Genomic DNA, 15,508 nt, shown 5'->3' on the forward strand with positions numbered 1-15,508 from the left:
TAAATGTTTTTTAAAAATGATATGCAAGTAGGTTTTTTATAAAACCAATTGAGCATTTTTGATGTTTAGTTCTTCCTGTTTTGTGAATTGTCTGTTCATGCATTTGCTGATTTATTTGCATCTTAGTTTAAAAAACCATTGTGTTTGTAGTAAGGATCATAACTCTTGTGGGTCATATAGATTGTAGTTTGCCTCTGAGTTTTTTGTTTTTAGATGTAAAAATTTTAATATATATTCAAAGTTACTATTTTTACCCTTGCAGTTTATTTCTTCCTCAGAGACCCTTGCCCTCTGTTCAGTTATTTCGCCTGTGGTCACACAGCTGGTGATCCTGGTGGTTTGGCCCGAGAGCGCAGTCCCTTAACCGGTCTCTGCATGTTCTGCCCTTCCAGGGCCCGAGATCCTATCCCATAGACTGGATTTGCTTTTGAAGCCCTTAAACACGCCAGATACCCAGTAGCTTCATGTTTAAATGATGTCTTAGATTTAGGACCGTTTTCCTGGACGTGAAGAGGGAATTAAACCCTTAGTTAGAAAGAAAACTTAAGACTTGTGATATATGTAAGCAACCCTGAGCTGTCTGAGGGCTCCTAAGATGCTGTGCTTTCAGACACAGCATGGTGATGGGAAGACTGGGCATTGGGGCCAGATTGCCTGGCTCAGGTACTGGCTCTGCCACCTCTGTCGTGTGTGCCCTTGAACGAGTGACTTGCTGCTGTGTGTCTTAGTTTCCTCGTCTGACAAGGGACGATCATTAAGTTACCCACTTCATGGGTTTGTGATGAGAACTGCATCGGAATACATGTGAAGGATTTTGAAGAGAACCAGGCACATAGTCCACTGTTGGCTTAGTGATTATTACTTCAAGATAATTTTGCTTCCTACTTGAAATAAAAAGAGGCCACAAATATGAAACCCTTTTAACTTCCTGCTCCTTTTCCCATAAACTTATAGGCAGACCTCACCCATACATAACCAAACCTTTTTCCTTTCCCAAAGGGCGGAAACGGATTTCTGAGCCATGTTGAGCTGCCTGAGGTCGATGGTTGTAGAATGCCGTTCAGTGGTTTTGTTTCTGTCATGCTCAGAAACTCGGCTCCAAGACTGGAGAAGGCTTTGTGTAGGACTTGGGGCCTTGTGTAGGGCAGGAGGGATAGAAGGAGAGAAGGTGAGGCGAAGAGGTCAGTTGAGCTGGTGTCGTGCAGGGGCTAGGCTAGTGAGGGAAGGAAGGGATGTTGGGGAGAACAGGGAAGAGTCAAGAGAAGAATCATAGTAAGGTTCAGAAACAGGCTTTTTGTGTAAAAGGTTGAGAGCATTGCCGATTGTGTTGCCTGGATACCTAACCTATTTTTGGTGTTGGGAAACAGCAGAGGTAGGATCAGGACTTGGTTTGGTTGAAATAATTATCTTTTTCTCTAAGAATTCTTTCAGCTCAAAAATTTCCATGTTTTCTTTTGATCTTCCCCTCCACCTGAAATCCCCCAATCATAGCAATAACCTATAAGAATCTTGAAATAATTTAGGAACTGAACTTATAAAATATGTTCCTCCCTTTTAAGAATATAGTTGACAGCCATTAATTAACATTAAATAGGGAAGAAATCACAATAATAGGAATTTGCTTTCCCTTTTTCATATTTTCCTTTCTTTGTAGAGCGTTCATTCTTTCAAATAGTTATATAGTTTTTTTTTAAGAAAAAGGGGTGAAATTATTAGAAGATGGATATAAAGTAGCTGATGGGCATTTTAGACCTCTTATGTAAGAGATCTGAGTATTGTGTTTTACACATGCCAGCCAGGATTAATGAGCATACCATTTGCTTAATTTATAAATTAATTTGGACACTTTTTACACTTCATTGTCCATTCTGCGTAAATTTTTTGATGAGTTCGCTTAAGGCGACATTAAGCTTTCTCATTCATGTAGAATCTAGTTAGGTCTTTTGGTTTATTTCATGGGCAGAGTATAAAGTACTTGACGAATTTGATCTGACAGCTTTACAGTTATGTAACGCAGAACAGAAGCTTAAAAACAACAAAGAAGAGGGAGAAGCGAGTGATTTATCATAGCGACTTATATTTCTCTCCAGAACATTACCACCCTTCTCTTGCCTCTCTGAACTGTAGCTGAATGACCATAAGGCTAGTAATTTACTCAGTCTTAAGTTAACCAGTATCTTTTTTTTAATTAACAATTATAAACATTTAGAGGTGAAAAGCTCCTTAGGATTATTGTGTCCAGGTGCATCACATTGCTAATGAGAATACAGAAGCCTAGAGAAGGTAAGTATCTTGCCGAGGGTCACAGAGCTAGTTAGTGGCAGAGCTGATCCAGGAGCCAAGGTCAGAGAGTTCCAGTTCCAGAGCTCTTTCTGGTGTGGTATGTTGGTATGTGAATAGAGTATTTAATAACAAGATAATTATTACACTCTTTTACAAAAGGAAATTTCATATAACCATGACAAATACTGGGATATTTGGTTTTGCATATTGAGTAGAAATACTTATATTGGAAAGCATATTTGGCTGTGTGGATTCGTATTCTTCTAGTCCCACTAGTGGTATGACGTTGGTCACATCTTTTAATTTCCAAAGCTCCGTCTCTTCCTCCGCAGAGTGGAGCTCATAGAAGGACCTCCTTGTATGTTACGTGCAGCAGTCTCTTCAGTCTGGCATGTGGTCACGTCTGTGTGAATGTGACGTGCTGCTGTTACTGATTGAGGATAATTTCTAGTTCCTTCATCTTCCTTCACATACTAACAGGTGATTATTTAGCCAATAAAACTGAGCATTGAGAGTGACCAGTAATGAAAGTAATGGATTTAAGGATGGATTTGCAAACAGATGTTTTGGAAGGGCTATGTGTGTGTCTGGGCCTTTGGAATTAGGGAAATATTTTCTAATTTTTTTTTGTATTGAAAACTATGCTATAGTTGTTTTTAAACTGTATTCAGAAATTACAGCCTCTAACTAAGTGAAGTTTTTCCCACAAGTAATGCTCTTTATGCAAATTTCCGAGTAGGTAAATTGTAGAACTTTGGAAAACAGGATTGTTTCATTTTGTGTGTGTGTACAGAATTATATATATAGAGAATAATCTTTGAATAATAATAAAAATAAGCCTAGAATTGATTATTTTTCTATTTAAAAACTTGAATCCAAAAACGTTTCTGAAAGAAGGATAATGAATTTCTGTTTTTACACTTTAATTGACATAGTCGTGTTCCACCTGCCTTTGGTCTGCAGTGGTGTTGTCCCAGGTAAGCAATCCCAGACGTGCACAGCAGTGTTTTCTAAAGTGCTGACGTACTACGAGTGCTTTGGGAGATGTTTTAAATTTGTGTTCAGGTGAACATTTAAATTATGATAGTTAGAAATTTTAATGCTGATTAGGAAAATTTGTAATCTAATATACCAAATTTGTGGTTTCATAGGTTTTGTAGTTTAGGGTGAATAAAATGTTTGTGAAAAAGTAAGTTTGAGGTTCTGATACATGCTCCAGCAGGGTGAACCTGGACATGGGCCAGATGCAAAAGGCCGCTTATGGTAGGATTCCACGCACCGGGCTCCTGCAGTAGGGGAACTTTTAGAGACAGAAAGTGGAATGGTGGCTGCCAGAGGCTGAGGGGAAGAGGCAGTGGGGAATTACTGTTTAATGGTGCCTAGGTTCTATTTGGGATGATGAAAAGTTCTGGAAATGGAGAGTGGGGATGGTTGTGCAACAGTGTGAATGTACTTACTGCCACTGAATTGTAAACGTAGAAGTGATTAAAATGGTAAATACTGCATGTGTATTTTACCAAATTAAAAAAAGGAGGGGAGGAAATGGGATCAGAGGTCTGCGTGTATTTTTTTAAAAGTGAATTGAGAAAAATATTAATTAAGTAGTGTTATAGGCATTTGACATACTGGAAAAATTATCCCTTGTTTTGGTAGGTAATATTCAAGAGAGTGTTTTGAGTTGGTTTAAGGGAAACACTATGATACTAATTCTTCTTGAGCTTCGTCTGGTCAGTGGTGTGATATGTTAAATGTCTCTTAATGTTTTACTTGGATGCAAAGCTGGGGTCTTGTCTGTAAGAGAGGAACAAGCTAATATAGTCTCTTAGCTAGGGTCCTAATTGTCCCCCTTTCCTCCACTATTGACCATTTGTTTCCTGTTGTTAGTTTTGTATAAAATTTCAATCTTCATTAGATTGTTATATCTGATTATAAATCATAATGTTGTATTTCCCTAATTTGCTTTTACATACTCACTTTGTTAGAGAGAGATTTGCCCAAACTAACAATGAGCTTCCTTAGCAATAGAGCTACTGTTTTATGTTCTTTTTCTAACTATAACATCTTATTTACATAAGCTCCTGGTTGATCTCTCTTGAAATTCATAGGGTTTTTTGCCCTCCTTTTTATAAGCTGACTGGAAAACCTGTGGCATTGCTTTCATAAGCAGTTTCACAAATTTTTCTTGCTTTCTCCTTTTATTTAGACATTTGCATTTACTAACAGATGGGGTGAATTTGTGAGTTATATTTCTAGGCTTTGATTTAAAAAATTAAAAAATCAATTTGATTAAAAAAACATATACGTAATTGTATAAACTTAGGTTCCCAATCATATGTACACCAAGTTTTAAAGTCCTTAGGGCCAAGATTTCAGATTATGGTAAAAAGTAAGTTCCTCTCATTATCATAGTATCTTCAAAATTCAGAAAAATATACTTAATATACTTAACTGTTACTATATGTGTCTGTCCTGTCTTTTATGTCTTCATCTCATATTTCCATTAGATTTTCAGTTCCTTGCCTACTGACACTTTGTTGTGGTAAAATGGGTTTTAAGGTCACTTAAGAGAAAAGTAACTTTTGTTGTCTCAGTTGCTTTTCTTCTGTCTTTCCTTTTATAATTTTTTTTAATTGAAACTGAAGAGGTTATTGACACATATAGCAGTTGGGCTCTGCAGTTTTTATTTTGGGTAAATATGAAATAGGGAACTTTTAAAAGGTAATCTATACTAGCTTTATTTATACCTCCTTTAAGGACTAGTAGCTCAGTATTTGACATAGATTATAAGTTTATTTTTTTTTTTAACTTTTTGTCATGAAAATTTTCAAGAGTACACAAATCAGGATCCTCTCCACAGTGCCTCTGATTATTTCTCTTGTTTATTTTAATTCACATTAGTTTCTACTCTTCTTTCTTTCTTTTTTTTGGGGGGGGAGGGGAAGATTAGCCCTGAGCTAACATCCGCCACCAATCCTCCTCTTTTTGCTGAGGAAGACTGGCCCTGAGCTCACATCCGTGCCCATCTTCCTCCACTTTATATGTGGGACACCTGCCATAGCATGGCTTGGTAAGCGGTGCATAGGTCTGCACCCGGGATCGGAACCAGCCGAGCCCGCAACCTGAAAACCACTATGCCATTGGGCCAGCCTCTCCACTCTTTTCTTTAAACTCCATGACATTATTTATTGAAGAAACTGAGTTATTCTAAATTTGGCTGACTGCATGCTTAAGGTGTCATTTCACATGTCTGTCTAATGGCTTGGTTAGATTTGGGTCCAGTTTTCTTGTTGCAACATATCAGGATGTGTATGTTTGCTTGTCTTACTTTTAGTAAGGTTGATTAGTGTGACTATACAGATCGACAAATGAGTGCATATATCCACCAAAAACCTCACGTAGGAATGCTCAGAGCTGCCCAAATGCCCATCAGCAGTAGAATGGGTCAATAAATTGTATTTGTATAGATGGAATACTACACAGCAATAAAAGGGAACAAATTAACTGATAGGTGCCACACTTATGTTTCTCACAGAAATAGTGTTGAGTGAAAAAAGTTGATACAATAGAGGGCATACTGTATGATTTCAGAGACAAGAAATTCAAAAATGGGCAAAACTCCTATCTCACTTAAATGTGTTGTAGGACAGACCAGTGAAACAATACTACCTAGTGAAAAGTCCTTCTTTTCCCGCGCTGATTGAAGTAGCTCCTTAATCATATACTCAATTTTCATAAGCATTGGGCTGTATTTCTATATCTTGTTCCATCGATCTGTCTGTTCATATGCCAGTATCACAGTGTTTTAGTTATAGAAGTTTTATACCATATTTCAGTATCTGACAGGGCACCTTCTCCAATCATTGCTGTACCTTTTCAGGATTTTTCTAGCTGTTCTTGCTTATTTATTCTTTCATATTAACTTTATAATCAGCTTGTCTTGCTTCAGGAGAAAAAAAACCTCTAAAGGTATTTTCATAGGATTGTGTTAAATTAGTAGGTTATTTTAGGGAGAACTGCTACCTTTATGTGTTTTTTATTGGTAGTGTTAAATTTAAGCCTGTTTTTGCTGTTTTATGGGGTCTTTTCTATTTTTACTTCATTTTTTCCATTCGTTATTTCTTCTTACTGATTATTGTTGTACATATGAGGGCTTGATTTCTGTTTATAGTGTTATATCTTACAATTTTACATTTTCCTATTGTCTGGAATGGTTTTTCCATTGATTCACTCAGGTTTTTCAATTAAATATATTATTGGCAAATTGAGGTAGAGACAGTCTCCCCCGAACCCTGGCGCCCATCCCCAGCTGTTATGCCTCTGATTGCTTTCTTGTGTCTCATTTCGCTGGCAGGTGCCTATGTAATGTTATATGGTAGTGGGGTCCTTATTGTTCTTTAGAGGGAAAGTCTTTCGTGTTTCCCCATTAAAGTGCTGGGTTTTTTTTTTTAACAGCTATATATATGAGAGCTGTAATTTACATACTGTAACATTTACCCACTGCAGCTGTACAAGCCGATGATTTCTATTTAGTAAATTTATAGGGCTGTGCAACTGTCACCACAATCCAATTGTAGGGCATTTCTGTCATTCCAAAAAGTTCCCTTGTGTCCTTCTGCAGGGACTTTTATGTTGACAGATGTATGAGGATATATTTATATGCATGTGTGTTTGAATATGTCTATCCCATACCTGTGTAAATATATTTATTCTTATCATTTAGGGAATTATCCATTAATTCCTGTTTTACTGCTTGTTTTTAATACAAACAAATAATGTTTGAAAGTGTTCTTTTTGACATATGTTGTTAAATGAGCAGGCTTAGATTGTAGTCTGTTGTGGCACCGTGGAAAAGAAGTCTGCTTGCAGTAAAATGCTGCTGTGTTATAATAAAAGGCTTTTCACATGGGTGAAGGAAGACAGCGTTCCATCTTCTGAAACACTTTGTCCCGTGTCGTTCGTTAGAGGATGGCCTTCCCTGTGGACGTGCTGGATACTTGCAGTCACGAGGACCTGGAAAATTCCGCTGAGGATTACATGTCCGATCTCAGGTGTGGGGACCCTGAGAACCCTGAGTGCTTCTCTCTTCTCAATGTTACGGTAAGGCGTTCTGCAGTGGTTTTTATCAGTCTTTTCAGTTGAGTTTATACATGAAATCGGCATCATTTAATTTTTTTATCATGTTAAAATGTTAATCACGTTTGAAATTTTTATGAGAAGACTCTTCGGTAAAATGGATGAATGTTGGTTATACAGCAGCATGGTCAAGGGTTAAAAAGACAGACTCTATGCGTTATTGCTTATATTTGTCGTGCCTTTAAAATTATATGTAAGTAGTTTACTGGTTTTGCTAAGACTGGTTACTGTATTTGTTACTTCAATTAAAGTTATGTTAGATTTGGAATTTGTGATTTTTGAAATTTTGATTATTTTTTTTTTTGCTGAGAAAGATTCGCCCTGAGCTAACATCTGCTGCCACTCCTCTTTTTTTGCTTGAGGAAGACTAGTCCTGAGCTGACATCTGTGCCAGTCTTCCCGTGCTTTGCATGTGAGATGCCACCACAGCGTAACTAGTGAGTTGAGTAGGTCCATGCCTGGGATCCACACCTGTGAACTCGGGCTGCCGAAGCACAGCGTGAAACCTTAATCACTGAGCTGTGGGGCCGGGCCCTCAGAATTTTTTTAATAATAAAAAAAAAAATTAGCAAAACACATTTTTGTGTCATGAATCTTCCTTTTTCTAAAATATTAAAATCAAAATTTCTAATTAGTAAGCTGTGATATGTTGTGATAGAAAGATCATTAGCCTTGAATCATTAGAATAGCACTGTGAACTTGATGGTAGGCAAATTCTGTAACCTCTCTAGGCCTCAGATTTTTCTTCTGGAAAATGATCTCGATTTAAAGGATTCTTTAAAGTCTCCTCCAGTACCAATATTTTATAATTCTCTGAAGTGTAATACTGTCTGTAATTGGGGAATTAGTGTTAGATTCATGAAGGTAGAAAAATTTTAAAGTATGTATCTCGCTGGAAAAATAAATTGACCTATCGGGTGTCTTTTTCTAGAAAATGGACTTTACCCCCTCTAGTAGTCCAAATGACAGATGATAAAATATAGTTGCTTTTACTGAGTGATTGACCGTATCTTGCTTTTTTAAAAAAATTTTTTTAAGGCTTTGTGGTGAGGAAGAGTGGCCCTGAGCTAACATCTGTTGCCAATCTTCCTCTTTTTTTTCCTTCTCCCCAAAGCCCCCCGGTACATAGTTGTGTATTTTTAGTTGTGGGTCATTCTAGTTGTGGCATATGGGATGCCGCCTCATTGTGGCTTGATGAATGGTGCCCATGTCCGCACCCAGAATCCGAACCAGGGAAACCCTGGGCCGCCAAAGCGGAGAGCACGAACTTAACCACTCGGCCACAGGGCCGGCCCCTCGTGCTTTTGTTTTTATTCAGACGCGTGGCTAGAGCACAGTAATATTTATCAAAACAAACTTCCGTTTCTCCCCCAAAATAATAAAATTCCTGCAAAAGGAAAGTCTATTTCTTCTACCCTTTTTTTTTTTTTTGAGACGAGAAAGATCCATGAAATGAAGTGATGTATTGGCACTGATGGAGAAGTTTCGTATTTTGTAGAAGCAGGGTGTTTTTGTCCTGTATTTTCTTAACAGACTTCACTAATTTTTAACCAATTGTCGTTTCAGATCCCTATTAGCCTGTCAAATGTAGGCTTTGTACCTCTTTATGGTGGAGATCAGACCCAGAAAATTCTTGCTCTTTTTGCACCTGAGGACTCGCTCACAGGTCTCTTTTTTGCTTGATCTTTGTAAACTGAGGAATTTTTCTCCGAACAATTAGAAATTTATTAAAAGCTACATGAAGGAATTTTAAAAAAGAAAACGTGTTTCAAACTGTAAATTTAGGAAAATGTAATTCTCAGTTTCTTATAATTAAATGTTTAATGAGTGAAATAAAATAAAGATGATATAAATGGGGCCGTGTTGTATTATAAAGAACAAGTGTATTTAAGGGAATCTATGCAAACCTTACCAAATAGTGATATTGTATACTTGACTTCAGTGTTAATGCTCATATATTCTGTTTCAGCTGTGGCGCTTTACCTTGCTGATCAGTGGTGGGCTATTGATGATATTGTGAAAACATCTGTCCCTTCTAGGGAGGGGCTTAAGCAGGTAACAAGATTCTGTGCTTTTAATAGTGTTTCTTACGAGGCCATTTCACAATGTGTTTCCCATAAACAGTGATGGTGTTTGAAGTTATTGAGCTCTTCTCCATTTTAGTATAAGCAGGTTACATTAAACCCTTAGAGTTTCACTCTTATGATGAAGCTGGCACTAGATTGGGCTTCCTCAATTTTATGTGGTCCTAAGAGTCTCTGAGAATTGGGTGAGGAAGAATGACTGCCTCCGGGTTAGTTGAGCTTTCGTTGTCTGTGTAACCCAGCTTCTCATTTTCCTGTCGGGTAGAGAGAAGGCTGGTCCTCAGTGTGGGTGCTGGGTTCCCTGTCTCCGGGAGAGACTGATCAGGAACCTGCTGATAGTAGGGCCATTTTGGGTGTTCTGTTTGGTGTTCTCGCAGTGGAGTGGAAGGGGGGTCCTTGATAGCATTCTGCCAAACTTTATCCTTTTTTCTGTCCCGGTCACCATTTTATCAGTTATTTAGGGGAAGACACAGATGGCATCCTTATCAATTCTGCATGCCACAGTGCTGAACGGGAGAGCTAATCTAAAAGGCAGAATTGAGAAATAAAGAGAAGGATCTACCATGATGGAAATCAACAGAGAGAAATGTAGAGTAGTACCCACAGGTTCAGAAACCTAACTGCCCGTGTGCACCAGGAAGACCCAGCTGAGACAGCAGCCCGTGTAAGAAGGCTGGGCTTTAGTTAATGAGAAGTAAGATCAAGGTCAGCAAAGGAGCTGTAAAAACCCTTCCGTTCATAGAGAAAAGCCCGTTGTCTTAGTATCTTCAGTGTTCACGTCTGTCATACCTGCGTGGCCAACGTGAAGAGAGATGTTAGGGATCTGAAGCCTTCCGAGGGAGAGGATGGAGTGGTGAGAGCACCCAGAGCTGCGTGAGCTTAGTCTTTTCCCATAGGGCTTCCTGCGTTTAGCTCCGGTGTGGGATTCAGAGGGACAGTCTTCTAGTGCCGTAGGCTGTGTGGCTCCGGATTATCACAGGAGAGTCTTTGGGAAACAGGGTTTAGCTCAGCATGAGCAAGAATTTTGTGCTGGTCAGAGGAAAGAGTGGGTTGCTTTGTAAGCTAGTGAGCTGTGTCATTTGGCATCGAGATCCCCTGCCAGGGATGTTTTTGAGAGTAGTGTGTGTGTTGCATGCTCTTTCTCTCCACTCTCCCAATTAAAGAGCACTCTTGTTTCTCTTTAAGGAGACTTGAAGGAAAATAGACTTTATGGATAGGAGTCTTATTTTTAGCAGTGAAAGATCCTATGGGGAAAACCCTGCTGTTTGATGTCAGAGTTGGTGAGGGTCCCTGTGGCCGTGCCCTGTGTGTAGGATGTGAGGTTCAGTTTCCACTCTGTGATTGCCCCAAATGTGTTTTCACCAGATTTCCCTGGGGCCACTGTCATCGTTCACCTGGCCTGGCAGAGGGGTGGGGGAGTGGGAGAGGCAAGTGTTCCTTAGAATCAGACAACAAGGACACGACAGTTAAATGAATGTTTACCTGGAGAAGATGAGGCAGATTCCTTTCCCGAGAGCATAATTATGGCTTTGCTCATCAAATGAGGTCGTTGTTCTGAAAGTCTTCAGGGGCTAACGTGAGACGTTTTTCTCCTTTTTAAAAAATGTTTGGGCTGGAATGGGGTGAAAGAGTTGAAGCAGTAGTGGTGGTAGGGGAGCAGTTGGGGGCGGGAGCCCCTGGATCTGGGCAGCTGGAAGCAGAAAGAAAACACCGAGTGCTAAAGAGGAGGTGCTGGGGACTGGGCGTTGGGAGCCCGTTTTGCCTGTTCCAGAATTTTCTGAGAGGCAGTGTTCCTCGCCTGATACGTGTCTATAGAAATGGATTGGTTTGGTGTGGATGATGAGTCTCATCTCTGTGATGATACAATGTTTTACCCATCATTTTGAATGTCCTCAAAGTGCTTTGAATGCCAGTATGAGGAGTGGAGGCAGGAAGCATCTTCGAATTGATGCATGTTATAACCGTTGTGCCTGGTGTCTGACTCTCTTTGTAGGTGAGAACTCTTGGGGAGAGAGTGGTTCTATATGTTCTGAATCGAATTATTTATAGAAAACAGGAAATGGAGAGAAATGAGATCCCATTCCTGTGTCATAGCAGTACTGATTATGCTAAGATTCTGTGGAAGAAAGGAGAGGCCATTGGGTTTTATTCAGTTAAGCCTACAGGTGAGTCTTTAAAAGTTATTCAAACAATATATTATGGAAACCTCCTTTTTAGACCCAAACTGTATCAATATCCCTTTAAATTAATCTCTAGAGTGCACATTGAGGTGATTTTACTCAGTATTTCTTGGGAGTACTTTGATTCTACCGTTCTGCATAAGTGAGCATTGTTAGGAAAGTCTTTTGAGGAAAAAAAAAAAGTAAAAGTCAACATTTGACAGAGGGGAAGATTTCTCCACGTGTGTGAGAAGAGAGTTGTATGTTGACCCTCAGATCTGTCCGTCTTCTCGCCCTCCGTCCTCCTCCCTTCCTTTAAAGGTGCTTGTTTCCTATGATTCCTGCTGTTCTCACTTTTACTGCCTCCTTTTAAAACCCCCGTCTACCTGTGGACCAAATGCACAGCCTTTTCCAGCCTGAATCAGCCGGACATATTAAAGGCAATGTTGCTAATTACCATGAAAACAGAGCACTTGAATATGTTTAGAGAACCCGGACAGCTTTGAAACTGTTAATCTTCTAAGTTTGGATTCCTGATCCTAAGACCCAGCCATACCGACTTCCTAAAAGGATGTGAGCCTCCCTGGCTTTCCCTGTTTTCCTGTTCGTTCAGCTCCCCAGAGCTCCGGGAGCCAGAAAGGTCTAAGCTGCTTCCTCCATGTGCGTGTACCCCTCACTGTTAACACCGTAGCAGGGTCAGCCTCCTTCTGCACCTTGACAGAAGACCTTTCGCAGAGAACACTCACCTTATTTTTTCTGTCTTTTTTGCATTTCAAACCTTCGAAATTTAACTCTTCTGGTCAAATCCAGTTTAAAGATCCTACCAGGTTCACAGCTGATGGGGAGCACAGTTGTGACTGAGCCTTGATCACATAAGTAGTGTACACTTGTGGTGAGAATTAGCTCAGATGGTCAGTAAAAGGAAGGTCACTTTTTCTCAAGAATCAGAAACTGTGTGCTCTATAGTTTAAAATGGTTTGCTGTTTAGTAAATACTTCGATCCTCCTCTAATATGCTATTTTATTCTTGTATAAGTGAAATAGAACCGATAATTTATGTAACTTCAGAAAGCTATCATTATACAGAGGCAGAACAATAGTGTTTGGTAAAGGAAGCTTAGTGCTGCGTTGCATAAAGGCATCACGTTGTTGAATTTACAGTGTTTTTAGTTTGGAGCTGGGACGTGGATTAATTGCGTTCTGCTTTATGTTAAACACGACAATTCCTATGGGGACGAGAGGCTTTTGGCTTCTAACACGGGCTCCAGGGCAGTCTCCTACCTGAAACTCGCTCATAGGCGTTTGGAGCACATACTGATTGATGCTGTTAGAGCTTGCGTTAGATGAAAGGCACATGGTTAAGGGACACAGCATTCCGCTTTTAGTATTCCAGGAGCGTGCTCCTCTTCGTTACATGTACATCTGGGGCCTCTCCTCTCCTCTTGAACCTGGCCTCCACTTTTGCTTGTTCTGGTAGTTAACTCAATTTTACATCCTCCAGCTTCCAATGCAACTTGTCAGCCACTTTTAGCACTTCCAGACTTCTCCACTAACTGCCTTACATCCTCACTGTTTGTTTGAGTTCTTTCCCACTTTAACCTCTGACTCTTGTCTACCAATAACAGTGGAATTAGGTGTGCTTATACTAGCCTTTGAATCCAGAACAATTTAATTCCATCTGGAAGTATTTTTTTCTACAGAAGAAACTCAAACAAAGTATTTTGGAAAATTGTCCAAAACAAATACTAAAACACTTAGTGATGGAAGTATTCCTAATACACATATTAGGAAAAAACTGGACCAGCAGCAAGAAGATAAAATCTTTGTAAACAAATTTTTAGTCGAGTGAAAACCTTATATCACTTATTATTTATAATCTTTTAATTAGATAGCAAATCAGTATATGGGGATCTTAGTTGGGACATCAAAATAGACTTGATATATGAAAGGAGACTGTTGATGAGGTCAAGTGCTATTACAGTGCAATGAAGGTCAATAAACTGTGTGAGTTCTTTTTTCCTGAAATAAAGAGATCACTTTGAGGGACTTAAGGTTTGTTTGTTTTTTGGGCGGGTAGGTGTCAGATTATTAAAATAGTTTTTTTACAATAGATCGTTGTGTGATGTTGGGCGCACAACTCTAAGGGAGCTCACAGAATTGAGTAACATGACTGTAACAAAAGATTTTCTGGTTATTAAGCACTTTTATCTATAAAAAAATTGAAATAGTATTAATGCTGAACCTTGTCTCATTCTGGTAGTAAGTAATATTCATTCATGGACTCATAAACCAAAAAAAAAGGTAAGCTCCATCTATTTCATTAGGAGATGTATTTTCAGTAAAATTTTATTTTTTGCTTAACACTTTTCCAAATGTATAATATACTTGTGTTTTGATTAATCATGTACTAATATTAATTACAATGATAATTCAAAATTTCTTTTGGATTGATACTTAGAACCATATAGTCACAAGAAATCTTAAAAATTTGTATGTATACACAGCTATGTTGTTGCAGAGAAGAACAATTGGATAATAAGTATATAATCCAAGTATAAAAATATGTTACATTAGGGTAGCATTCTCTAGAATAAAATAGAAATAGAAGTTCAAGGAGAAAAAGGAGCAATGTAAATCTTTTGAGTGTTAAGGAATGGTTAGTTCAATAGTAAAGTTTGTTCAGTGGATGATGACGGTTATCAGGTTGATAATAATTTTTAGGGTCCATTTGATACATTTAAAAGAGTGATGTAATGGTTTTTGTTTTCCTTTAATCAGTATTGTTTGTTAATTGAGAAGGGAAAAATAATAAATGTACATAGAGAATCCTGGCAGGCACCATGTTAACTAATAGGTCATGGTTAACATCACAGGAATAAGGCATTGAGCACCATGGACCCCTGATCTGTGAGGTACTGAGGAAGGCATAACATCATTTCTGTTGTATTTTTGCCCCAAATGCATAACTTCAGTTTTATCATAAGAAAACATCAGACACAGCCAAATTGTAGATTATTCTACAAAATAACTGATCAGTAGTCTTCAAAAGTGTCAAGATTGTGAAAGACAAGGAAAGATGGAGGAATTGACAAAGATCAGAGTTTAAGGAGACGTTAAACTAAATGCAGTGTGGAATCTTGGGTTGGATTCTGAAACAGAAAAGGATGTTAGTAGAAAAACTGGTGAAATTTGAGTAAGGTCTATAGTTTTGTGTTTTATCAATGTTGATTTTCTGGTTTTGCTACTGGTACTTTAGCTGTGGAAGATGTTAACATTAGGGGAAGCTGGGTGAAGAGTACATGGAAACTTTTTGTATACTTTGCATCTTTTCTCTAAAGTTATTTTTAAAATAAATAGTTTTTTGAAAGTTAATATTGATAATATGCTAGGAATTTCATCCTTTGTAATTGAAACTTAAGATAAAAATTTTAGATTTTACCAAAAGTGTGTGAATACCTGGTATTTCAAAATTGTTTAATGGTTTCATGAGCAAAATAGTTTTCTTTGAGGAATTTGAGTTGGCCAAGAGAAAAAAAATTCTAAAAATAACAATATAAGTGGTTCACCTGGGAAAGGTCCGAGCCAGATTATCCTGCTGCAAAGCTTATTGTCAGCAATCCCACCACGCACAGAGCATCAAACTGGCTTTTTAATGTCTCATTCCTAAGTATGAAGAAATAGCTTAGTTAGGGAAAGCCACTGATCAAAACAAAAAAGAATGAGAACAATTTGGAAGAGACAGACAATGTAAAAACAAAACAACTCAACTCTTAGTATTTTTGGAAGATAAGGGTAGTCATTACATTCATGAAATGAGAACACGATATGTTGAAAGTATGTCCATAGAGCT

The 15,508-nt window shown here is 38.4% G+C and overlaps 1 protein-coding gene across 4 annotated transcripts in view; it reads left to right on the forward strand.

Moving 5' to 3' along the window:
* Window positions 1-15,508, forward strand: part of FAM169A (family with sequence similarity 169 member A) — a 62,965-nt gene that overhangs the window by 10,728 nt on the left and 36,729 nt on the right. For 2 of the 4 annotated variants that reach the window (XM_046667561.1, XM_046667558.1), the window contains exons 2-5: window positions 7,246-7,380; window positions 8,983-9,082; window positions 9,386-9,471; window positions 11,494-11,665. In XM_046667561.1, the coding sequence (XP_046523517.1) occupies window positions 7,249-7,380; window positions 8,983-9,082; window positions 9,386-9,471; window positions 11,494-11,665 (490 nt within the window). In that variant the 5' untranslated portion in view covers window positions 7,246-7,248. Of the gene's footprint in view, window positions 1-2,517; window positions 2,764-3,218; window positions 3,261-7,245; window positions 7,381-8,982; window positions 9,083-9,385; window positions 9,472-11,493; window positions 11,666-15,508 lie in introns of those variants that run through there. The other 2 variants (XM_046667560.1, XM_046667559.1) reach the window with 2 other exon arrangements.

The sequence above is a fragment of the Equus quagga genome, chromosome 7 (assembly GCF_021613505.1).
Source record: "Equus quagga isolate Etosha38 chromosome 7, UCLA_HA_Equagga_1.0, whole genome shotgun sequence".
NCBI classification, from domain to species: domain Eukaryota; kingdom Metazoa; phylum Chordata; class Mammalia; order Perissodactyla; family Equidae; genus Equus; species Equus quagga.